Here is a 25,358-nt window from a genome sequence, read left to right on the forward strand (position 1 = left end):
ATATTCACGACGATAACGATGACGTCGGCGATAATGACGACAATGACAGATATAAATATGTATACGAATAATGTCAATAATAATAATAACAATAATAGCAGACAACAACATGGGAAAAACGTGGAGGTGGCAACAACACCAACAACAGTAACAATAACACGACAATAACAATAACAATAACATACAGGAAACGCAAAAACAGCATAAACGAGCAGTTGATAAATAATCTAAGGCAACATGTGTAAACGAAAATGTAAACCGGTGACGAGGCTTAGATAAATATAATAAATAAAGGGAAGATGTGTGTGAGAGAGAGAAAGAGAGAGAGAGCGAGAGAGAGAGAGCAAGAGAGAGAGAGAGATGCAAAACAACCAATAGCAAAAGGAAACGAATGCGAGGGGAGATATGGGTGGTTCGCAGAAAGTACATACGAATAAGAATGATAAAGGCGCTAAGGTAATTAATAACCGCAAGTAAACAGCCCCCTCACCGGCATCAGGTAAATGCACCAATTTATCGGGTGATGTACAAATACAATTATAGGGCGCGTACGTCCCCGAAACGTCAGAAAGACTGAGGCGAGGGGGATTACAAAACAGAAAAATCGACTGGATACGAAAACTTGAAGCCAAACGCGAGAAAAAGAAGGACAAAGAAAGGGAGAAAAATGAAATGAAGTAAACCTAGTGGTGAGACGTGAGCGTTTCATAAAGAATAAGACTAAACTGCTCTGGATAACTTATTATTGTTTCTGCATTAATGGGGGCCCCCTTGGTCAGGAGAGACAAACCTTTCCTAGCCCGAACTACGGCCGAGATATTACAACCGCATAAAATATAATGTAAAAATAAATTCATTGTAAAAACGATCTCCAATTCAATTGTGTTCTTACTCTAATATGTGATATCGTCTTAAATAGAATATAATAATCGGTATAGAACAACACGAGCATGAAGCGACTTTTTTTTCGACGCAGCTTCCTGATTTGACGTTCTCGTAGGCTCCTGTATCGTATTTACGTGATCAAGATGTCTCAGTAATAGAGCAATGGGTAACGATTGTATTGTTTACTAGAGTTAGGAGCGCGTGGTGGTTTAAGTTCGTATCAGGGTGTACACGCATTTTGATTTGTGCCGCAAGTCAGTCATCTGAAGTAATGCTTAAGCGCTTAACTAGCAAACGTAAAACTCGAAACATTTTATTAAGTAAGTTTGAAGTATACCGTCTAGTTGTGCTTATGGTGGGTCTGGAAAATCAACTTTATAAGACATATCACAATAATTTAGTTTAAAACATTTCCTAGCTTGCTAGAACAGCGGCTCGCATTCTACTGTAATAGCTATCGTAAAAGCATCATCTAATCAGCAAATAGTACAAAAGCGTTTTCAGGGCATATTAATTACAATGAACATTAGGAAGTACATACACGGTAAACAAATTCAGGCAGATGAACGATCGAACCATATTCTTGAGGGATCAGTTTATTTATTTTATCAAGGATCTCATATCATATTTTATGCTGTGCATCCGTCGTCTAAGTATTAATGCAAGAGAATGGCACAATTCGGAGCCGTCCGAGACTGTGATAAGATATCTTTGTTGCTTTCAGCTGGGGCAATGAACTTAATCATACCATCTAAGAGAAAAATGCTAACTTGTATTGCATAGACAATAGGTATTTTATATAACGCGAATGGATCAATTAGTAATATTACGCTCAGTGTCAAAGGACGTCTTTGCAAATATTTGAGGACGTTTAATGCCTGCAGTGTTTGAAATTATCTACTTTTATATATAATGGGAAGGCTCCGTAAAGTCAACGTGCATCACTACAAAAATGTTGACCGTACCCAGTTTGTATAGAGTTTCAGCTGAGGAAGCACAATTACTTGCATTGAGGCACAGATGCTTAATGTTTCTGAACCTATTACCTCTAGGTTATGACTACGTAGTTACTAAAAGTACTGTTATGGCTCTACTCTTTTTGACGGTGATAAAACCGATAGCTCAAAGAAGGCCAAGAGATAAAAAAAAAAACAGCAATCTGTAATTCACTGAAGCTTTGAACGCACGTTTTTCCTGGGAGCAGAACTTCGATAATGAAATTTTCCTGTACTTCCCGGTCTGAAACTGGTTAGCAGGTTTCGTCAACGTTGCTTGATGCATTATATATTAAATGAGACAGGTATAAACGGAAAACGAAATGATAAAACACTTTATACAACTTCAGTGGGCTCCTCTCTCATGGGCTTTCGAAAAATCGCAATACAAACACCAATTACCTAGCACACACTCTTGCAACAACGATCGTGAGGAACTCACGCGGTCCTGAATCTTGACATATTGACTATGTCGGCCGCATTCTACATATGATATTCGCTGATAGATACGGACTTGACTATCACGCATGGATTTTTAAACTTTACTCAGGCCTAGTCCTGAGCTTTGAACGTTATCTGTCCCAGATAGTTTCAAACGAAGGTATTGTGGTGAAAACCACACTGCTACGTAGTATCATCAGAAATGCGGTTCATTGATACAGAGTAATCATCGGAAATACACAAGGGTTAATAACCTACAATATTTGAATATGCCATAGCAGCACGTTAAAGGACACACCTTGCGTAATACGGTTATTTCGTGAATCGGCTTCAAAGCGACGGACGTCTGCGTCTCTGACTCGGCTTTGTCCACAAGGTTTTACTAAAGCGTCTCTACTAGCACCGCCTACTGTGCACACGTCAACTACCAAAGCTCCGCCTATTTTTCATCCTGCATCTATTACTTTAGCAACATTCCTTCTCTAGGGAATACGTTCAGTCGTATCGTTAAATCGGACATCACTATTCGCCGCTGCACGTGTGTCCTACGGGGCATAATGTTAGATGTCTTCCTCTCACTATTGATCTGCACAGGCCGTCGACGCAGTTTTAGTTCACTTGGGGTTAAAAAACATGATGAAGAAACCAATATCGATACAACTCTTTGAATATATGACATATATGTATTGCACTCTAGGAAATACCATTAATTCCATGATCATTTGGCGGTTCCGCGTATTATACTAAATATATATATATGCATTTCGGCTGTAGAATTAAATTGGTTTTCATTGTGGATCTCGTGTTGCGTGTGTCACTTTTCTGTTATCTTATCCGGCTTGGTGTAAATTCAGAGACCCTTTTTTAATGCATACCCGCATGGGAGGACACCTAAAGATGAATCACACATCAAGCTATTTGGTAAAGCGAGCTCACTAGTCTAGCAACCGCTAATATTTGTCTCGGCAAGAATACCTTTCACACCTAGTTTACAGTTTGTGCTACAGTATGTATAGTGTTAGCAGATCTAATAACCTAACCAAGTAGAAAAAGCGAGTGAAAAAATAAGCAATACGTCTGATCAAGGTTTATGTTTATCAGAGCTAGTGAGAGATAACACACTAGCTCTCATTAACCGTTTTCACATCAAATATGTGCCGGGTCAAGAAGCATATCGCCTAGAAATACAAGAGTGTGCTGTATTTCTCAACTTTGCTTTGTGATGCAGACATTGTTTGCAGCAGATTAAATTTTTTCTCAATATATCTGTTATAAATACGAATAAGTGAGCCCCAAAGAGTTCAGTTTTATTTAGTTTTTCTCTCGTTTCGTTTACATGCTTAAATTGTCCGTTAAGTTTGGTGTTAGCTATTTTTTTTGACACAAATGGTTCTTCAGTGTATCCTTTAAAAGGGTATTTCCATTAGAGGTTGCATTCAAACGCGTCTGACCTTCTCAAAGAGTGCCAGACTGTAATGTTACGTACAAATATCCCAGAGGGACTTGATACGTATATACATATCGAATGCATGTAGTTGTGTCGAGCTATCTTAGGCCCATCTTGTCTATATGGATACATATATGCCTAAATCAAGATTAGTAGTGATTACATTTAAAAAAGTCGGACACATTGATTGATAATCAATTCGTACTCTTCAACAGAAAAATTAAGGTTTACAGCTTAATGTAAGGAAAAATTATCATTTTTGAATGCTTTGTTATGTCTGTCGAAACAAAGTGGATGCCTTTTCGAATGGTGAAGTTTTAAAGAGTTTCAAAGAATCGGTACCACGGAATTTGTGAGGTGTGCGCTTAAGTTTACAGCAATGCGTTTCGGGTTTGTTACTTGGACTTTACACAGATAATTTACCATTGCTTCTTTACTTTTTTTCGTGAAAAAAATCAAAGCTTGCGCGTTTAATCAGCGAGAAACAGGATGTAAGATTGCAGTTTATTTTCATTTCGTTGAATATGAAAGCTAGCATATGTCAACATTATGCCAAATTTAGGAAATGGGACACTAAATGAATGATTTCGGTGAGAAAAGCCGTACAATACTTTTTCGGTTTTAAGTAGTGAATATATATATTCTCAGAACACCCTTGACTCTTGATAATTTGCAACATATAACTGCCAGTGATTCGCTATCACGAAAGCCAAGGCAAGCAATAGTGGAGCTTTGCATGCAAAAAGATCTAAGTCCATCTTGACACACTCACACTTTGTAAGATCGATATACTTGGAGGGATATAGGCAGCAACAAATAAAAACATAACGGCAGTAGATTCTCGTATAACTTTATATTTATGTTTATTCTTACTTAATTATATTTCCAATCGTCGTTAGATCCTCTATGTCTCTGACGTGCTAAACGTCCTGTTTTCATATCCCTCTAGATCCATCAACTCTACCCCACTGCGCTTAGAAGACAACATGTTACGCCCACGATATAATATGTTTATAATAATAATAAAAGGAATAATACTAATAGTAATACAACGAGAGAACTTTTTACAAAGTAACAGCAAGCCAGGAGTACAACCTTATTTTGCCGTCATATTCTTATTGGGCAGATCTTTAGGTCTACCTACAGAAAAGACACTTGTCATATATGTACTCCTCCGAGATTAAGCTCATATATACATATTTTTCCGGCATAATTCCCCGTTTGCATCGTAGCTCACGTCCAATCTCAGAAGTGGTAGCTTTACACAAAGGCAGCAAATCTGCGTTTACTTCCTCATCGTCTGTGTATGAATAACCTGTTTTTTGGAACAAAAATCAATAAAAAACGTGTAAAATATTAGAAACAAAAGAACAATATCAGTGCAGTCAAACAGGCAATCGTACACACATATACACAGAATCATGCCCATCCACACGATGAATCGACGAATCAAGCCGATCCACACACTACACGATAATATTATATCCGCAGATAAGGTATTAACCTTGAATAGCAGAAATGTACAACTTGAGTAAAATTAGCGTTATAAATAACGCTAACACGATCATTATTGAAGTATGCTTCGACAGCATTTTGCGAAAAGCACGCGAAGTGTGCGCAAATTCATCCCATCAGCTTCGTGCCTACAAAACGAATGATACAGTTATATCAGATCAATATCGAAATAGTTCATTCAGAAAATATTACTTGCCCCAAGAATAAATATGTAAACGTTCGTATCGATATATAATCTAAGCAAAAGTGAACAAGGCAAATTATAGACAGGCGCATCAAAATAAATATTTACTACAACGCAGACAGACACACAATAATAATAATAAGTAGTTATCTTTTAAATAAGTGAAAACTTACCCGCGAAGCCATGTTCTACTTTCTTAGTCCGTTTTTTACTAGGCTCCTGATCATCGTCGGGCTCGTCTGCGTCTTCATTCCTCTCCTACGTCAAAATAGAGAAAAAAAGATAAATACCGAGGCCATGTTGAAAATTTAGACACTTCAAAGGGTGACACACTAAACTCATCGAGATGTATTCATTATATATAGATGTTCTAGTCTTTTTTTAAATAGTAAGTCCTCATAAACTTCAGGTATCCTGAAAAAAATATTTTCAAATCGAGCTTTGTCTTTTTGGTCGAGATTTTTTGACTCATTCGTCATTCGAAAAATATGTACATGTAGAAGGGAGCTTACTTTTTGTTTCGTTCAAAAATACAAGCAGTAATATATTAAATTATTATATAAATAAAATATATAAAGCAGGGTTGAAATACAATTCATTACGCATGATTTCCTGCTTAAAGCTTGTCTATTCTGGTTAAAGGTTTATAAGTATCTGTGTAGAACTGTCGGTATACACCTCATTGATTCGGTAACACCCAAGCCCTAGTAAATTCATTGAAATGGACAGACAGGCATTAGCTGGGGAGCATAACATTTCGTGGGTACAATGTCTGTTTGTATACAAAAATCCAAATATTAGAATTCAAATATTAGAACTGAATAGAAAGGTGACTTGAATATCGGCTTTTGAGAAATTTTCTTTTTAAATATTGATGACAGACCCTCTATGGGCTCTTTGAAAACAACTGCTGAGTGTGATAATAGTGAAAATCTAAATGATCTGCCATAAGCTTGACCTAAAAAGTTACCATTCTTGTGTGCCACACCGAAGCGAACTACTGAATTTTTGTTTCAGGTTTTTTTCAATTTAATCAGCCTGAGGTTTTCCTGAATGTGTCCTCCTAAAGACGAACTAGTTTCTCGGAATGTTCGTACAAGTTGCCTCAAGCTAGTATCTAACAGCGCACCTTTCTCTACAGACTGCTTACGAAGTTCCCGTAAGGCTTTTAACTAACAAACAATGCGCTTCGGCACCGTAAAGTGCTTTACAATGTGAACAAACTGCGATCCTCAAACGTTCGATCACTTTTAAAATGACAACACTTTTCTCCTTTTATAGAAAAGACTTGCATCTAGAGCAAATTCGAAAAGGATTCGCACATGGTTTCTATCCCCTATTGCCGTTATAAAAATTGTTGAGATAGTAACAAGTCATGATTGGTCGCGGAGTTCAAAATGGCTTTGGAAGAGTACACCATCTTCAAAACATTGATAACTGCCGAGGACTCAGATACACGGCGTATTTACTGGGGAGTCTGGGAAAATGAACTCACTCTTCAGGGATAGAAAATTTTATACACCGAGTATTGTTCCTCCGGCAGTCATAGCTCTGATTCGAATAATCTCAACACAAACAGATAGCCGCGACTTCATTACATGTATGTGTAGACAAACCCATCCACTTTATGGAAGACTTCTAGATCAAACCAACGCAAAAATCGGTACTGATTTATGTAGGAATCCGCTATATTTCAGGTATTCGAATCTCCTCAGTGAATTTGTGTTAAACGTAAACTCTCTATGACTGGCGGGAAAGGCTGTCTACTGGCGACAGTAGACCGGTCAAAGACCTCGGGTTATTGCCAAGGTAAATTGACCAGAATTGGATCCTTTGAACATAAGTTATGCTGTTTAGTTCCAACAAAAGAGGGTCCCAAGCCGAACGCATTGCAACAGCATTCTCCTGCTTTACATAGGCTTCGTCGGTTGGCTGATTTCAAAGGATAAAAACTTCTAGCAGCCGCCGCGTTCCTCTTATCTTTTTAGACATTATATAAACAATAAGACTGACACAGATAAACCAGCTGCTATGCAGGAATTAAATTATTAATAAATTAATTAAAAAAAATTTAAATAAGCTAATATTCAGACAGTAATTGGATTGATCGATCGCAACCTGTTTTTATCTGATATTCAAAATCTTATAAATGCGACTTCTCTTAAATCAGCAAAACTTGGGGGACTGTTCGGAGTTCGACATAAAAACTGAATCAAATTCAGCTCATACTGTTCGCCTTTCTTAGATGGACATTATTTTATATATTGCCCTCTTCAAAAAGCCATGTGCGATCAAAATAAATAGGGTAAAATGGCAACAATCGATTTGAAAATTTTTTCCCAGTACTGTTAGTTGGGAAGCACGCAGCACATAGTACATAATTAAAACACGCATTTCACTTTTTGTTTTAATTATAATATAATAATAATAATAATAAAATAATATAAAATTTAATAAGTAGTAGCAGCATTTTTACCTACCCCGATATAGATTACCGAGCCGGGTTTAAGACCAATATCTTTCAGCAGTACGTCGCCCTCGGCCTCAATCATATAACCATTAAGAACGATTACTTGAAGCAGTGGGCTGATATTGAACAGTGTCATTAACTGAAAAATTCAAAACGAACGCAGTTAATGGCAATATAAGCTACTGTCAGGACTATACACATAAACGTATTTTAAAAGATTTCTAAACATGCTTTTTGGGAAAGACTAGCAAGTGTGAAATTTTGTACGCAAAGTGCGCCGGGATGGGAACTTCAAAATATACGCAGTAACAAAAACCTTGACTTTGAGGTCGACGAATTTATCGTCTGAGCTTATCTGCACCAGACGATTTCCTTTGACGCGTTTACCACGACCAAGAAGTGGTTGTTTTGCCTGCGCTACCGTGTCGCTCGATCTCTGTTCAAGACCCTGAAAGAAATATATTGATTTTCCATATACAGTTCACAAGGTATTCGGTTATTTGATTCTTTAGAATTCGCTCACGTACTTTAGATAGCTAGCTAGAACGCAGTTATCGATAAACTTCTTTTTTTTCTAAACCAAAAATAGACTTGTTCCAAGGTCTGTAATATGATAAATTTGCAAAGAGTCTAGAAAGCTTGAACTTTTCTCATCTCGAAGACTTATAAGGGCAGATTTGGAATGGGCCCAATACAGGCTGCATTATTTGGTACATGACCCACTAGAAGCATGATGTTCTAACATATTAATAATGCCAATACTGACGGCAGTATTATCAATATCACTGGTAATATATTTCGTATGTTAGTAAATATTAATTGTTAAATCCAAGTATTCTCACCTCAGCTGTTTCCGCCTGGTCTTGAACCTGTTCCGATCTTGTAGGCAAGATCTTATTTGTTAACAGCTCGTCTAACGGAACCAATTGTACAGTGACCCATTCGTTCTGGAAGCTCAAGGCAGCCTGCTTGGCTTTTGTCCGAACATCTGCGACGCAGGGTTCGCATACCGCTGGAAAAAAAAATCTTAGAACTCGAGCTCGAAACACAAAAATCGGAAATTATCAACCAAAATGTGCTCGGATGTTAGATAAACGAATGGAGCTGTTTAAACATGCCTTTCTTTTTTGACACCTTTTGATCGGTTCGAGTTCTGCATTGAAGTAGGCATTAACGTAAGGAGCTAACCATCAACCCACCAGGCTCGTAAGATAGAAGCGCTGTCTCGTTTGGTTCAGCAAGTTCTCGCGTGACTTCAACCGTACCATGTACAGCAAATTCTTCACAAAGTAAGTTCCATTCTGCGTCCGACAAAAAAATTACCTTAAAAATAAAAATCAACAAAAAAAACATATGAATTGTATGTTTGTTAACCATCTCAAGCTAGCAAAAGCAAAGTTTGGCTTTTTGACACGAGCGCTGTATAAAACACACGCCCTACAGCAAACTTCGAGTAAAACGTGATATGAGAACGATTCTATTTGTTCCTAATACACTGAATAAGGGCATTGGGTCTCGCCATTCATAAAAGTTGAAGTCACTCAGCGCCAATACCTTTGCGTTGAGCTATAAAGTCTGTAGCACGCTATTATTAAACTATTATACAAATATGGAATGTAGTGAAATTTGTTTTAGTGGACCATAGGTGCGCAGTCAGCTGAAATTGGGAATACAATTATTTAGAAAAATCCGGAAGTCTGAGTCACATATGCGGTTGAAGCTGATGCCGAATTATAAAATGTACAGATCTCTGAGGCTGATACAAGTACGTGTCACCTTTCTATAAAAAAGCATATTGCTTGGGAGTACCGGCTTGTTGTGCAGCATTCAAATACAAATACACCATTTTATTTTACAACAGAGAACCTAACATCTGCTAAATAAATAAATGCAGATTTAGAAAACAAGGCTCAAATGTTGTTTCAAAAACACATTTGATCTCTGAATCCAAAAGACTTATCGATAATCATCAGCCCTAGACATCTGAATGAGTACATTTGTTGAGTTTTCGTTTGATCCCGACAACCTATGTAATTTAACAAAATAACACTCACTTCTTCCGGCAAAAGCCCACCTGACACCAATACGGGCTGATCGATGAGAGTGCCCCCATGAGGACATAGAAGTTTATTTCGGAAGCCGGTAGGCCGAGGTCCCCTGCAATCAAGGTACGATTTAATTACTCCCGATACCTATGTGCACACCTCGCCTATATACATAAACTCCTACTTTGACTATTTGATACTCCAGGTTTTTGATTGTTGGCTAAACCTTGGGTAACGCAGGAACTTTCGCAAGATATCAGCTTGTTCCGCATGTAAAAGATGCCCCTTTAGCTTGTCAGTTTCAAATGACCGTCGCGCTTTCATCAGACCACTAAGACGAGCACGCAAACCAACTGCCGTGTCCTTCCGCTCGGCCTGTGCTGCCTGGGCTTCCTCCGACTCTTCCCTGAAATTGCAAGAAATACACAATAAGCTGAAGGCGTTGTAGTATTATTACTGGAATGTTTTAATTTTTTAGAAATAGTGCTACAATCGGTGAGAAACCGTACTTTGTCAAGAGCATGTGATATTCTACACACGGTTATTTTTGCTCAAAAACAGAATTCTCCGCGCATGTTCACAGCAGCCGGTAAGTCGTTCGTATTCGTGATTACTACATTATCGGTACGCCTTTTATCTTAATTCTTTGCCGTGCCTTCTCGTGCTGGGAAAAGACGATCCATTAGAAGACGTAACATATAGACACGAGACGGCTACTAATAGTTGATAAGTACTTACATACATAAAGCACAATCCGGGTGATCGCACGGAAACTCCGCGCAATCAGGAAAATATTGCCTAATAAGACGCCACGCGTCTTGTGGAATCTGTTTGCGAGATTTTAGCCCTAAGCTACCGTGTTCGCACAGGAGTTCTCCGTTGAAGTCTTCGTTTGCGTCATCAGTTCGTAAACCCAACTCTCGTGTCAGCCGTCGCTCTACCATTTTGTCCCATGATTGTAACGCCCGATTACTGATCTAAAGGAAAAAATGGAACGAGAAATTCCAACACTACACCTAGTATTTAACACTTGTGATAGGCAACAATTGTGATTTTAATACTGATACCTTTTCGAACGAATTAGGACTCCCGAGTAAAAAAACTGTTATACATGCATATTAGTATATAGAGGAACTACATCCCGAAAACTACGACTGATAAATGATACTTTTTAAAAATGGGTCACAAGAAATACTTACCCAGTACATTGGTTGGTCTTTCGTGCGAAGAAGTTTACCGAAATTCTTCTTGTCTACAGCAAGGCGACCGGCTAATAAGGTTCTGCGAGCCAGACCAATGACACATTCACGACACAACTCTTGTGGTACATCTTGTTGTCGTAAAAGGTCTGCTTCTACCAGCTGATGTTTTTGGCATAGTTCCTGGCACAGTGCCAAATATACCACAACCAAAAATTATAATCCATGTAAAATGCCACTGTTTACTCAAAAAGCTACCAACTATTCAAGTGTACAATAACGATTTGAAATAAAGAAGAATATCAACGAAAATAGCTTATAATAGAAATGGTAGTAAACATTATGTTCGACATAACAAAAGATTTGTTTTTTCCCATACCTTAAGTAACTTAGCTCCGTCATTTGAGATGATTTTAAGGCCTGTAGCATCCGGTGCTAATCGCCCGTGTGGACAACGAATGGACCTGTAACAGGGTGAAAGATCAATTACTACATTGTATGGCTAAGCTACTGTCGACACCCAAGATGCTTCTTAACTATCAAATTCGAATAGCTAGCTGTTTACGGCTATTCTGTATCCATTGTTATTCTCACTCGCCCTTTTCTAGTAGTGGTTATAGTTATTGGTGTCATTCATATTGATCTAACTTATATCACATTGTTACACAAACGGCTAATTTATGAAGCTCACTTTTCCTTGTTGGTTTCAAGGCCAAATACCTAAATAACTAACTTAAAAAAGTATCTGAAACTGTCGCTATATACCTATTATTAAACAAATTTCATTGGCTTTAAATGTTGGAATATGTTCCGACATTTTTATGTATTAGCATCCTAAGTAGGATTTTTATTCTCTTATAGAAAAACCGAAAACCGCTGTTCGGACATAAATGACACTCCAGTACAAAGTTTTACGTACCTTGTAAGATCATCTGGTTCATCATCTTCCTCCTGGGCACCGTCCTTTTGAACTTCTGAGCCAATAACAGCAGATTTACGATTTCGATTTTTTGACCTTTTCTCTAATAAGTTCGTAGTCTCTTCAACAATAGGTTTAGCTTCAGCGGAAGAAGAGTGCACAGTCACCTGTTCTTCATTTAATTTTTTTATGAGCTCTCGAGTAGCCTGCAAATCGGGGAATGTAACACAGGTATCAACGTAATTATAAGATATATAGCAGATATAATATTAGCTTCTGTGTACAAGTTGCAATATTTAGATGCCCCAATTTTCGAATGCCTTAATATATATATATATATATAATTTTGTTAACTGTCTTTTAATCTAAAATCTTTCGAAGGACATTTTAACTATATATTGATCAGTCGCAGCAGCACAGTTAATGGCGCTCTTAAAGTGAACTCTCTTAATGATCAATTGACTAACGTTATTAATCTGAACTACACTATTAAAGTTAGCTTAAAAAGTTCTGCCTAAACTGGCTGGAAATGTTCTCCAGCTCATTGTCAACTGTTAAACGAACCCTTATCCACGCAACCAGAAAAGAAGTTTCAACAAAGCATGGTTGCTTTCCATCTTCTGGGATGAATGTGAGTTGCTTCGATACCTCTACAAGTTCGGCCCGAAGTTCTTGAGCCTGCAAAGCAGCTTTTGAACGCAGGGCAGCGGCCTCAGCTTCCTAACAAATATAATACAGATAATACATTATCTACGTATTTAGTTTTACTTTAATTTTGGAAAGCGCTTACTAGATATTTACTACTTACTTTTTACCATGAAGTGTTTACCATATTCCAATTTCGATTTTTTGAGCAAGTGGTAACTAACTCTCACAATTATTATTTTTATTGGCATACAGTAACTAGTGAAACTGAACAGTATACAAATAACGCTGCGTCTTTCATACCCTAAGGCTACGATACTTCATAAATTCTTCTGTGACTTCTATCTTATATTCAAAAACAAGTTCTGTAATTACAATTAGCATTAAAGTCATAGTTAACCAGAAAGCGTATTAATTCTTTACTACCTAGAGAATGCAGAAAATAGATGAAAACATCGTTTTTATGAACAACATTACCAGAGATGCGAATTCAGCTGCTTCCATATCAATAATATTTTGTAGATAATTGAGTAATGGGGGACTTTGCGCTACGATAGGTTTTCTTGCTCTTGCAGCAGCGCCACCACCATCAGTATTCTGCCCTAATGAATTGTCGGTTTTTCGTTTCTCATAGACAAGAAGGTATGCTCCCGTAGAGGAAAGCTCATTGTCGGACTTCTTAACTTCATCTTCGTCAGCAGCGCTCAACTTTTTCTCTTCACTACCACTTTTGTCTGCGAAATTGAACGACTTCTTAGGGGTTTTGTTTGTCACTAATTTTGCTAGCACTAAGCCTTTTCCTTTTTCGATCTTTTCGGCTTCATCATTTTTGTTCGATGGAAAAATCGCAGATCGGTTCGTTTTGTCACTATCAACCGGTTCAGGTTTGACTGCGGCATTATTTAGAGTATTCTCGTTGTGTGCGATTGTGTGCCTCGCCTGATTGTTAGTACTAGTCAGATTCATTTTTTCGAATATTTGAATATCGTCGCCACTTCCATCGGACCCATCTGAATTCTGTCCGTTAGTCGATTCGCCCTTATGGCCGTTCGACTCACCTATAAATTATCCCAAAGTGATTCTGTGATTAGTATTCAACTTGTTTTTATGTTCATTGTTGTTGACAATTTTCCATAAATTTTGTGTTTTGAGCAGATACAGTTGTACCACACTCACCGGACGCGTCTCCATTATTATCCGTCGACAGCTCTTTGTCAAACTCCGCCCGACCTTTTGACTCTGACACTGTTCCGTCATTGAGCCTAAAACAAAAACGTGTTTACTCTGAGAACGCTGTAACCTAAACAAGTGTATTTCCAAGTTATTTTCATAAGCTCGATTTTAGTAATATCTGTATGTAGTCATTATTGAGCACTCCAAAGAAGCTGATTGTTTTAAATTAGCCTTAGTTAAATATCTCACATATTTTTTAATATTACGTTGAGCCGAGTTAGTCGCAACTTTTTTTTATGCATTAATATCTTTTATGCCACCACATTAACACTAAGTGGCCGACTAGAAGTTTACGCGGACAAAGTAAAGCAAATCGGTTTTTAATTCATGAATAAAGTAATAATATTATATAATAATGTTACCTAAACCATCTTGAAGTAGTTGACAATGCGGCGTCCTCACTATGAGGCATCGTAACTTTTACGTTGGCGATGTAATGACCTGACGTGGCCGTTTGTCCAAGATGGACTAGAACGGCTTTCAAATCGTATATCAATGGACCCGGGATCCCTGTGGAGGTCGAAAACAGAGCATACATTTTAAACTTCTCATTGCGCTAGTTCTGTTGTTTAGGTTGGGCGTTATATTCCCATGTAACATCACTTCGCTTGATCTTTAGCATGCTTGTACATTATTCATTCTTGCTTACCAGCATAAGAATACGATAATTTGTTGTTTTGTTCAACTGATGAAGATGACCCTGTCCCTTGGTGTCTACATCTGTCCTACCGTTGAATATACAACGTACTTCATCGGCCTAGCTGTTACGTAATACTCTCTTCTGGCTAAATGCTATTCACCCATGTTCCCATTCGAGTAACCGACTGTATACACATTTTAGGAAAGATTTCTAATCTGAGAGCATTAATAATTACCTTACTAAACTTCATTAGTTTATATGCTTCATAAATCGCTAAAGTGTTATTTCTAAAGTGGAACGGAGAATCTTCTCACAAAGTGCCTGATGAAACTTTGAGTAAAATGTTACTAACCTTTGACAAAGGTTGCCATGTCAAGTCTAGGGGGGAACCTCACCGTAGCCTTTATCTTTTTACGGGTTCCAGTCTTGATATCGAATCTGTATCGCTGAAGCTATTTAACACAAATAAAAAAATGACGCATTTCAGAATAATGGTGCTTAGAGCTTATAAAGCACTTTCATACGGCGAAAAAGTATGTGCACATAACATACTTAAAAAAAGTTTCCTTTGCGTTTTTTTTTTAATCTTCTATGTGAGCAATATGTAATACTATAGCAGAACCCGCAAGCTTCGGAGACTGTTTTACTATTAAATACATTTTATTTTACCTGTATAAATGTAAAAGATTAATCATATTATATAGTTAACCTCGAATAGCGACTAGTCATTAAGTAATAATATTGATAGACACAAAATTTGTTTGTTCAACTAGTTTGAACACATTTTTTTCCCGTAACACAAGTTGATCACATTTATTTACACAATAGAGTTTTCATAGAAATATACGTTTTTACATCTGATAACACATTAGCGCGGACGATGCTGATGATCATTTTGGTGTCTCTAGGCGTTAGCGAGGTGTAATCTTTAAATGCAAAAAACGAGAAACTGCTGCCAAGAAAGAAGCTTAATTGCAACCATCCAAATTGATACTACACTTTGTGGATATAAATAAATCTTGTTCCGCAAAATCAACAATATTTGCCCAGTTGGCTTATTTTCTAGACTGCGTTTTCCGAATGAAACTTTAGCAACTTATGAAAAATCAGCCCAATCATTCCACTGGTCCGCAAGTCGTTCTGAATCTGGCAAACCTGGGTATTTAGACTTTTAGTAGTATAGTAGATGTACGTTGAAACCGTCTGACCATGTTCATACAAAGCAGCTATTACAAACCTGAAGATTTAGCACGGGTGGTAATGCTACAAGTTCTTCGTAACTTGCTGCTCCCCCGGTACCAGAACACGTGTAACATCGGAACTCGCAGTCCATGTTCTTTTTCTAAAACACAAGCCAAAATAAAAAGTGCATCAAATTTTATACAGTCAAATAGCTATGCCATACGATCTCATGTAGAGAAGTTGCATACCTGGAAGTACGTAAGCGCTCACTAGCTTTTGAAGTATATTTCATATATATTTATTTTAAATACAGTGTCCCTAGTATCGAAATACTGTCATGGCCTTGAATATGTAAATACGCTCGAATGGACCACCGGCAAAACTACCTGTCCAAGCGCTCGCAGGCATTGCTGAATACTCCGCACGCCTTGAATATTAAGATTGAGGCGGAAGAACACATCACGGGATCGGCGAGCGCCGTTACAGAGTTGGCACTCAACGACGTTGACCAGCTCCCCACGAAAGACCTCTTCCAGTTCGCTAGCTAAGGACTGATCTGGGTACATACCTAAATGAATGAACGAAAGCCGATAAATTGTTATCAAATGGTATCATTGTCATTAATACGCATCTCACAATCATTATCAATATACCTGATCATGTACTATCGGACGTATCCTTCAAATACTTACGAAGCTGTTCCACTATTCGAGTGAAGAGCAAGTCGGCGAGCTCCGACGCATCCTGCTGATAGTCGATGTCAAGGCCTAAAAACTCGACAAACGCCGTGGGGTCCACTGTATCTCTATAAAAAAAATCTAAACTGTTACAAGGTTTAATTAAAACAAAAGGTAGAGACGATATGGATTACCATGTACTAAAACAGCGTGACGAGAGCCATGAATTAAGCACTGTTATACAATATTTACATGAACTGATACATATATTGTAAAATTTTTTTTTAGTCACTTGATGCGTACTTAGGAGATTTTAGAAGCCGCGCAAATACCAGCTGCAGATGTCCAATAATAGTCTGTGGCACAGTAGGGGTTGAATCGCCTAAAATGTAACAGCAAAAAAATTACTTTTGATTCAACCGTCAGAAAAGCAAGATACCAGCTTAGTGGTTTACGAATCCCATTACGTTCTCTCAAAGAATTTGATTTAACACTTCATATTCTTATCTCAACGATATGGTTTACAAGACTAAGATGATTACACTCCACATTGATCACACATTCTTCATTACACAAACTCTGATGCTTTGGACCAGTCCCCTAATGGGTTACTTACTTCGAAATCCTTAACGAGATGTAAACGAACTTACTTTCGCCAGGATCAATATTTCGATCCCATTTCAAAATAAGTCTGCGGAACTCCTGATCATGGAACCAGACCTAAAATATATCGGTAAATATATACATTAAAAGCCGTCAGAATGAGACACGTTAAACCCTTAATTGTCTAGCCTTTCCATTCTGCGCGATAGGCTACACATTTAAGGTTAGTTTTTTTTTTTTTTTTTAATACCAGATTGCCCTCCATAGAACTACGCCAAGCTGCGGTACTGGCAGACGACAAAAGTTATGAAAAATCCAGCCCACACACCTGCAAGAGACTATTGACGTAGCAGGTAGCACCAAGGTTACGAAGTCCTGCCGGAATATCCCGACGCGCTCCTTTTACTGGGGCCTCTGTAGATAATGTTTTATCAAGTGTAGCTGCCAATCCGGCGCCGTTAAGACCGGATAAACAACGCGGATTAGCAGCACAAGGTCGTCTGAAATACGACCCATGATCCCACAGAAGTATACGTATCAAACATGCTATATCTTTTGTTGGGAATACGTGTACTGTATACTGTGTGGCACCGAGTTATTTATTCAATAGAAAAAAAACGTATTAACGAAAATATCTTCATTTTAAATATAATGATAATCTATAATAAATGTTATATTTCATATGATTGAATTCGCGATAGTAATGAAACAGACAATAAAGCAGGTAAATAAATAGTCCATGATATGACTCATCTTTTGTAACAGTATAAAACGGTTTTGAATGTATATCCTGAATAGTAAAATCGATAGTACTAACTTGCAAGTACCGTTGACACAATGATCAAATGTCAATCGATATGTTTGTTTGACCTCGTTTAGAGTGACTGCTGCGCTGATATCTGAAACGCCTTCAATCCAATCTAATGCCAACTTGTCAAACTGAACCTATATTTATTTAAAGCACATGCAAAATCATAAAAGAAAACTTGTTACACGTTACTGATCTAATAATATATCTCATGGTCTCACTCCCACGCGGCAATGCTGAAGGTTGGCAGCTCGAAACAAACTCGAGTCCAGTTTCAGCATCTGCTAATATATTGGGATATTTTTATGCGATAACAATACAAATTTGGCTTGCGTATCGGTCAGCACCCTAGAACACATCTTCAGACCAATGAGCCCTTAAAACGCACATGCCGCACTGCTCTTCTTAACGTTCCGCTCAAGAGCTACTTCGTGTCCCGAAGACAAAGCACCAATGCGATAAAAGTACTAGTAGTATAATTATAAGCGTATATTAACAGTTGGTAAGATAGTCATTTTTCCATTAGATATAGTAGAATTTTAAGACATTTCCAAAGTTATTTTCAAAGCTAATTAGTTAACTAACCTTGGTCGGCATGACGAAGCTGCGCAAGACGAAAAATCAAGACCTGAAGCGCAGAGTGTTATACATTGGGCTCATTAGTGGCTTAACCTAGGTACGCGCACTACATTTGTGATTCTACTAAAGTGCTTTTACGCGAAAGAATATTTTTTCATGGATTTTTAAGATGCGTGATAATTTATTTCTTCATTGACGACTTATTAAATATCGAAGATGGATGATTTATGGCGAAAGTATAATGAAAAATAAAATCAACCGTTAGACAAAACATTTGTTGGCACAATTACTACTCTCGTGCAAGCTGCAAATTCTAATTACAGGATCATGGTTATAGATTTGGTGTATGTATTTATAGGTAACAATTTTTTCAGTTTAAGTAGATGCTATACACTGTGAACATCGACAGCTCTCACACTAACTTTCCGATGACTTCTTCGAACTTAATATTAATTACTACTTCAAACCAGTGAGGCCCTTGAATCCCTCATCCAACGAAAATTGTATTCAATGTTCAAGCCCTTATTGTTACGTAATAGAACAATGATCTGATACTGTGACTACGCTTCGTACACTTCTCTCAATTTTTTTTTGCTTTATGCAAAAGCAACGGAGGAATAACGATTGCAGCGTACATATGTATTCCATGGCCCGCTGAATTTAGACAATCACTGCTACATTAATCGCGTGAGATTTTCTTAACGCATCCGTTTTTACCGAAAGGCAAGAAATGGCAGCAGGTCATTCTTCTTTCTTTCTATTTTTCTCCCATTCATTCTAGTCAAGCTACGTCTTCGATCTTTACTCACCAATATTTTATTCAGGGTAGCCGTTTAGGTCGCACGGCCGATTTTGCAGCAGTAGCTTTCTTATACAGCAGCCAAATCTGGCTCTTAGGGGGAGCGAGCGGCTAGCCGCCGTGGCGTTCGATTTTCTTTTTCGTTTACCTCAGGCCCCACAGGGGTCGTAGTCAGGAGAATTTGGGTACACAAAAAACCCTCCTTTGTTCACTAACACAACTCTACCACAATTCGTCGATTCAAGCACTGCGTAACGACATCAACTACACCCGCGTTGTCACTTACTGTTACTGCGTTACTAAGCACGGAACGAGAGCCCTCACTGTCACGTAGTCACACTCGTTGCTGAATATAGTTTGCTGTCTTTCTTCCTCTGAAGAACCGCCAGCGAAACGGCATCACCGCCGACCGCTGCCACCGGCACTCTCTGCCAAAACGACCGCCGGTTCTAAAATCAACAACAGCATCGTCCATAGGTGCCCCAAAATTTTGGTGTTCTGTTTGCAAACAAAAGAACCCAAGCAGACGAAAGGCGGGCCAACAATAGGCTCCGTTCTCGATCTCGGATGGTCAACATGACGGAATCAATGCTTCGAACGTAATTGAAACATTAGTTTCTCATAGATGGATTCCCACGTAACTACCTATAGGGTTGAGCTGTTTACTGAACTCTGGAACATGTCAAGATTAGCAGTGTTGTTAACACACGACTAATAAAGGCAATTTTTGAAGCAATTTAGTGCAGACGAATGTTAGTTAACATTCGTGTGCTATAACTATCATGAACATAGAGAAGACAATGAGCGAGATCCGTTTACCCATAATACCTTATACAGTTCGTTGAAATTTGTACATTGTTTCAACGATGGCTGTACTTTGATAAAGATCTCTGTACGGAACGATCCTTCGCGTTGGCTGTTGTGATGTCTTGTCTTGCCTTTAAATTGAAAAAAAAATTGATGTTCGAGTTCTACTTTAAGAAACAGAGCTACGACGATTGAAGGGTGTTTGACGGCTAATTATTGGATAAAATGAAGTACAAACTGCCATGACAGATCATATGTAACCTACTCTAGTCATTTAGGATTATTCTTTCTTTTTACGAAGACGCTTAAACGTACATCTAATATATACGTTGAAATTCTCGGATCAGTGGTCCCGTTCTGGCGATTCGACTAAGAGATCGACTCTACTGAGCAGAGTCTAGCGAAACGGTGCTACGCAATTCGCTTCAGCTTATCACGTCGTAAAATATACAGGAAATACTGGCGTTTTAGTTACCCATTCAAAAGTAAACTTAAAGAAAGAAGCTTAAAAAATGCTTGTTGAAAGTGCAATAAATGTAAAGCGATTAATAAGTTTAAGAAGCGTTAGAATAAACTGAAACGGTAAAATTTACATATGTATATATGATGCTAGTATGCCAGATGTGTATACGTCCCGATATGTAGTGGCAGTCATTACAATTGCTGGAGTGAGCCCGACAAACGACGGTTCACATGTAATGAATATAATCTGCCAAAGTATCTAACTTAATAGCCATCATTTATTTAACGCAGTCATTTACATCGTGTAGTTAACCATACGGCTTTTGCAGTTGGAAGCATAAAGAAATTCAGCTTCTCCTTGGAGCCGAAATGGTATTGAGTATGGGCCTAGAACTAAGAAGAACGTAAGGTGTGAACTAAGCGTGTGCTGCCTTTTACTACGGTGGCGAGTACTCGGATCTGGGTGTAGGCAGGCGGCTGTAAACGAAACATCTCTAAAAGTTACGCAACCTGGTGGTTGTTTTATTATTTTTTTATTTATTTTTTTTATTATTTATTAGTTCGACACTTAGTGTATTTGTATTAATTGTTCCGTAAATGTTCAAAGAGTATTATTAATGCGAAAATAAAAGAAGAAGGGCAACCGTTTAGAAAACTTGAAGAAAAGGTATTTCTTGGAAAAAGTTTTATTCTTGACAGGGCCCAACGTTCCTTGAAATTTATTGTTCCCCATTTCGACTACCCTGTAAAAGCTACGAGCATTCAGCCAGTAGTTGTGTCTACATATCACACGAATGGGTGTCTACACATGTCAGATTAGTAGATTGTATATACTAAGTGTGAATTGTGTGGAACTTGGTGCAAGCTCCAGGTTTGAAAAAATGATTTCACTCTTTTGTCGGAAGTTCATTCCTGAGATAACTTTTGCACCAAGATGCAATTCTAGACTCAATACCTATCGGTTGTGTTCTCGCAACGGAGCTAACGATTCACTTTATACAAGCCCTATGAAAGCAAAAGATACGCCAAGGAGTCTAAAGAGGTGACTCGGATTGTCTGCGAAAACACAGTCATGTCTAAAATTCAAGAGCTGGTTATCCGCCGATCGACTTTGAATGAAATTACGTTTTCGAATATTGTTCGCGAGAAGAAAAAAATGTATTCAAAAACCATAACCAAATACGGAAAAAAATTCACGAAATAGGTCAATAGTATTCTCGCAGGGCGAGTGACCGTCATTGCAAGAAGCGTTGTCAAAATATCGGGAAGATTAACAGGACACTATTAATGGAAGACAATGTGGAATCCAATTGAATTTCTTTTGCTCATTGCTAAACTTGTATAATTTTTTTAAGCTGCAAATTTTAAAGAATCCTGCAAATCTAGATGCATTTCTCCTTGTGTGTTGATGAAGGTGCTACCAGTTACAGGTTGAATGAATGCACTTTTACAGTATTGCAGTAGACTTGGCATTTCGTCGAAGCCTTCAGTGACAGTGTTACGAGGGGTAAGCGTAATAACATAATAACAGCGTCCTCCACGTTTAAGTATTTCTTTTTGATTATTCGATATCTTGTTGATGTTCTATTGAAACGTTTTGCATTTGAAAGGCGCTCTTGCATTTTCTAGAAAAGCCATGGTCCTATAAATGTATCTATTGAAAATAGTTTGCTGCTTCAGCAGGGTAGATTTTTCAACGAGCTAAATATAGAAGTAGAACTAATACCTAACCGCAGTATGAAGCATCAGAGCTCAAAACTTTGATTTTTTTGGTTAGAAGGTCTACAAGGGAGTTGTACTAATTTGCACTGCTTGCAACAAAGGGTACGTCAGACATTTTCGTATAATTATTCATATTATCCTTATACATATTTTCAATAATCGATAGTTCTATATATTTCTTAAGATTCTATCAAAATATATATAGAAATTTCAATGCGTTTTAGAAATCGTTACCTGCTCACCTTTCTTGGACTCAAGTAACTAACACCTATTCACTTGTCAAGTCTATGCTTGTGTAAACCTACTTTTTTTTTTTTATCTAAGGGTCTATCTTTTGTTTTTTCTTATTTCCACTTTATAACCTCGGCTGTTCTCTTCAATACTGTACTACTACATTGGGCCTCGTAGGCTACCCCTTGCAGTTCTTCTATTCTTTTATCCTATATTCTGTTTATTTATTTAATAGAGACGTTCTTAGTAACAAACGCAGAGCATATAAACGGTAAACAACTTTAGACACTGAGTTAACTTTTTTTCATATTGACCCTATTGTATATTAGCTGAAGCCAACAGCAGGCGCAGAGCGAAGGTCATTGCTGGTTATGTCTTCATCGGCTGTGACGGAGTTCGCGTGCCACGAGGAACCTACCAACAAAAAGAACCAATGTTCAGTTGTCTTCCCATAACAGTTGTGTGTAACAACGTTTTTTCATCAATCGTTTCAATGAGTACGCCATAAAGACGACAAACCTGCGGGACAGGAACCATCTTTCGCACTGCCACACAATCGAGTACGTCCATACGAGCTAACTAGCTACCAGTGTGACCGAGGTAACATGTTTGTCAGACTAGACATCTCTATTGCATTCATCCACCATAACAGTTGTGCTTTCCCGCTTATAATTACCGTTTCATTTCGGCACCTAGCCAGTGCTGTTTTGCTATCTGTCCCGTGAAATTAATTTAGCACCAAGCAGGACAACGTTTCGAGTTAATGACAGAGAGAGAGAGAGAAAGAGAGAGAGAGAGAACTAGCGTATCGTCGTAAGAGGAATGACTGTGCGTTCTGACCTATCATTGCTGCTTGGTGAAACCTGTCGTGGAAGCGGCCTTTAGTTATCGCGAACGTTTAAAGTAATTCTACAACTAACGATTGTCTGCTACCGAGAGGGTTAGATGTAGAAGTAGAAATGATTTCTTGGGTGACGCATTTTATTTAGGGTTAGCAGGCGAAAAGTGTCTAGGCAGATTAGATGAAGGCTTTACATAACAGGTTCTTAAGCTGGGCCACTTGCCAAGATGAGAGAACCTTCAAAAGAGTTTCAACACTTCACTGCAGTAAGATTACATAGGGTCAACACACTAGTATTGTTACTTGCAATAGACCTGCATTTGCCGTCATTGTGTCAACGTTGGCACGACTTATGCTGTATCGCTTGTGGTCGACCAACGTGAGTCACAAGGTACGTCGATCCAGGTCGTCCCAAGGGGGGTAAACAGGATTTAGATGAAGTCAGTCTAAAAAAAGGACTATCATATTTTCGTCTTCGTGGCTGTAGTTTTTGATTCGCTGCTCTGATATGAGAGTGTTACATCTATAAGGATTTGTTACTAATTGACTGGCTTGGTGGTTCAGCCTTCCTGGTGAGCTCAACGATTTCGGGTACTTTACTTCAGATATGGTGGCAAGGACAGCAAGAAGTTAGCGAAAAGAGCCTTTATCTTGGAAAAAAAAAAGGGGAGATTTTGAAGTAGCAGTACCAATATGGAACTGCTGTTTGGCAACAGGCCAACGACACTCAAGTACGTGGCGATGAATGAAAACGCGTGCATCTCTTTTGACGAAATATCGATGCAACGACATTTGTCTAAGTTGACATATTAGGATTGAGCTTTTCACTACTGGATATTTTTGAGCCGCGCTTTGCATCGTTTCCCACAATCTTCGCCTACTTGACATTGTTTTAGGCGCAACATTTCAATTGTACCGTGCCTGCCCGGAACACAACCTTGAGAGCTGGGCCTCTAGAAGCAGTTGAATCGCCGCAAACCTGTACGCAACCGTTCAGTTAAGAAAACAGAAAATAAAACATGAAGCAATTGATACACCTGTGGATTCTCCTTATGCTGCTATTTTAATAAATAATGCCTCGGGGAAGGGATCACGCAATAAGGCGGTATATTCATTGCCTTTTTTGAATGTACCGGATGGTCGCGAAGATCACTTTTTCAGATAGCCGGCGGTAGAAGCAGCACAAATCAGAAAATTTTCACATGAATGTAAGCGTCGTGGCATTCTAGAAGGTGACCGTTCCTCATTCCGGACCGGACAAACATCCTCATTTCCGAAATTTCCAATAATCGCTTAACTGAACCTTACTGTAAGAATAGCTAGAAAACTACTGAAGATGTAAGTTTACGAATTTTAATCCATAACACATGTACATTAAAATTAAGCAACGTGTCCCCCATCAGTTGCACTAATGTGGCCTGACCTCGTTCAAGCCACAAGAAACCCAGTCACAAAATTAGAGCTATGTCTTCGATTTTTGCACCCGTGTATAGCGGTGGGCTTATGAACTCTGTCTATCCCGAAACTAAGTTTAACTTTTGGCAAGAACATTGAGTCTGTCAGCGTTCTATGTACGAAAAATTCATATGCAACATACGATAGGCGATAGATATTAAAACAATCTGTATTGCAAAGCCGTCTCGAAAGATTCATATGTAGTATATATTCCATCGTTATCATAACCTGGTTCTCGTAAGAATTGACAGCATTATAGCAGGCGTTTTTCCACTATAGCTCAAATCATGCAAAACAGACCGACTTCAGCGGGTTCTCTGGCATGATTACAAAAGCTGAGGATCACAAGTTGTTTACTATTTTTTTTTGCATGCGGATTTCTTGCGTAATTTAATTATTTTCTTGCATAATTTAATTATTTTACAGCATCTGTTTTTCCTGTGTGAAAAATGACGATACGGCGTAATGGTACGGGACGGGAAAACATTTTCCTGGGGAAAACCTTCGCACTCAGTTAGCGTTGAACCTGAAGCAATGCAACCCGCTGCTTAACACACTGAGCTGGCCCTATTCC

At 38.3% G+C, this 25,358-nt stretch overlaps 1 protein-coding gene and 1 long non-coding RNA gene across 3 annotated transcripts; both read right to left on the reverse strand.

Annotated features, from left to right (window-relative positions):
• Positions 1 to 4,601: 4,601 nt before the first annotated feature.
• On the reverse strand, positions 4,602 to 19,756 carry LOC111249876 (ubiquitin carboxyl-terminal hydrolase 48-like). 2 transcript variants are annotated; one of them, XM_086986503.1, is made up of 27 exons: positions 19,277 to 19,756; positions 18,474 to 18,516; positions 17,898 to 18,025; positions 17,409 to 17,580; positions 17,128 to 17,197; positions 16,781 to 16,859; positions 16,493 to 16,605; positions 16,187 to 16,368; positions 15,856 to 15,960; positions 14,971 to 15,070; positions 14,341 to 14,488; positions 13,922 to 14,007; positions 13,223 to 13,803; positions 12,665 to 12,820; positions 12,101 to 12,306; positions 11,561 to 11,645; positions 11,182 to 11,364; positions 10,721 to 10,959; positions 10,209 to 10,388; positions 9,992 to 10,094; positions 9,137 to 9,260; positions 8,780 to 8,976; positions 8,254 to 8,385; positions 7,948 to 8,076; positions 5,641 to 5,725; positions 5,273 to 5,411; positions 4,602 to 5,083 (listed from the first exon to the last, which is right to left on the reverse strand). In XM_086986503.1, the coding sequence occupies exons 2-26, from the start codon at positions 18,483 to 18,485 to the stop codon at positions 5,392 to 5,394; spliced, it is 3,615 nt and encodes a 1,204-aa protein (XP_086842629.1). In that variant the 5' UTR covers positions 18,486 to 18,516; positions 19,277 to 19,756; the 3' UTR covers positions 4,602 to 5,083; positions 5,273 to 5,391. The 2 variants fall into 2 exon arrangements, with proteins under 2 accessions (XP_086842629.1, XP_022660055.1); XM_022804320.2 differs by having other exon boundaries at positions 8,780 to 8,949; positions 19,277 to 19,755.
• A 1,421-nt stretch (positions 19,757 to 21,177) lies between these two features.
• LOC147756107 (uncharacterized) lies at positions 21,178 to 23,172 on the reverse strand. The gene is made up of 2 exons (XR_015326040.1): positions 23,008 to 23,172; positions 21,178 to 22,902 (listed from the first exon to the last, which is right to left on the reverse strand). It is a non-coding gene; the product is annotated as an uncharacterized LOC147756107 (long non-coding RNA).
• Between the last annotated feature and the right edge of the window lie 2,186 nt (positions 23,173 to 25,358).

This window comes from Varroa destructor, unplaced genomic scaffold (genome assembly GCF_002443255.2).
Source record: "Varroa destructor unplaced genomic scaffold, Vdes_3.0 BEIS01000004.1, whole genome shotgun sequence".
Classification (NCBI taxonomy): Eukaryota; Metazoa; Arthropoda; class Arachnida; order Mesostigmata; family Varroidae; genus Varroa; species Varroa destructor.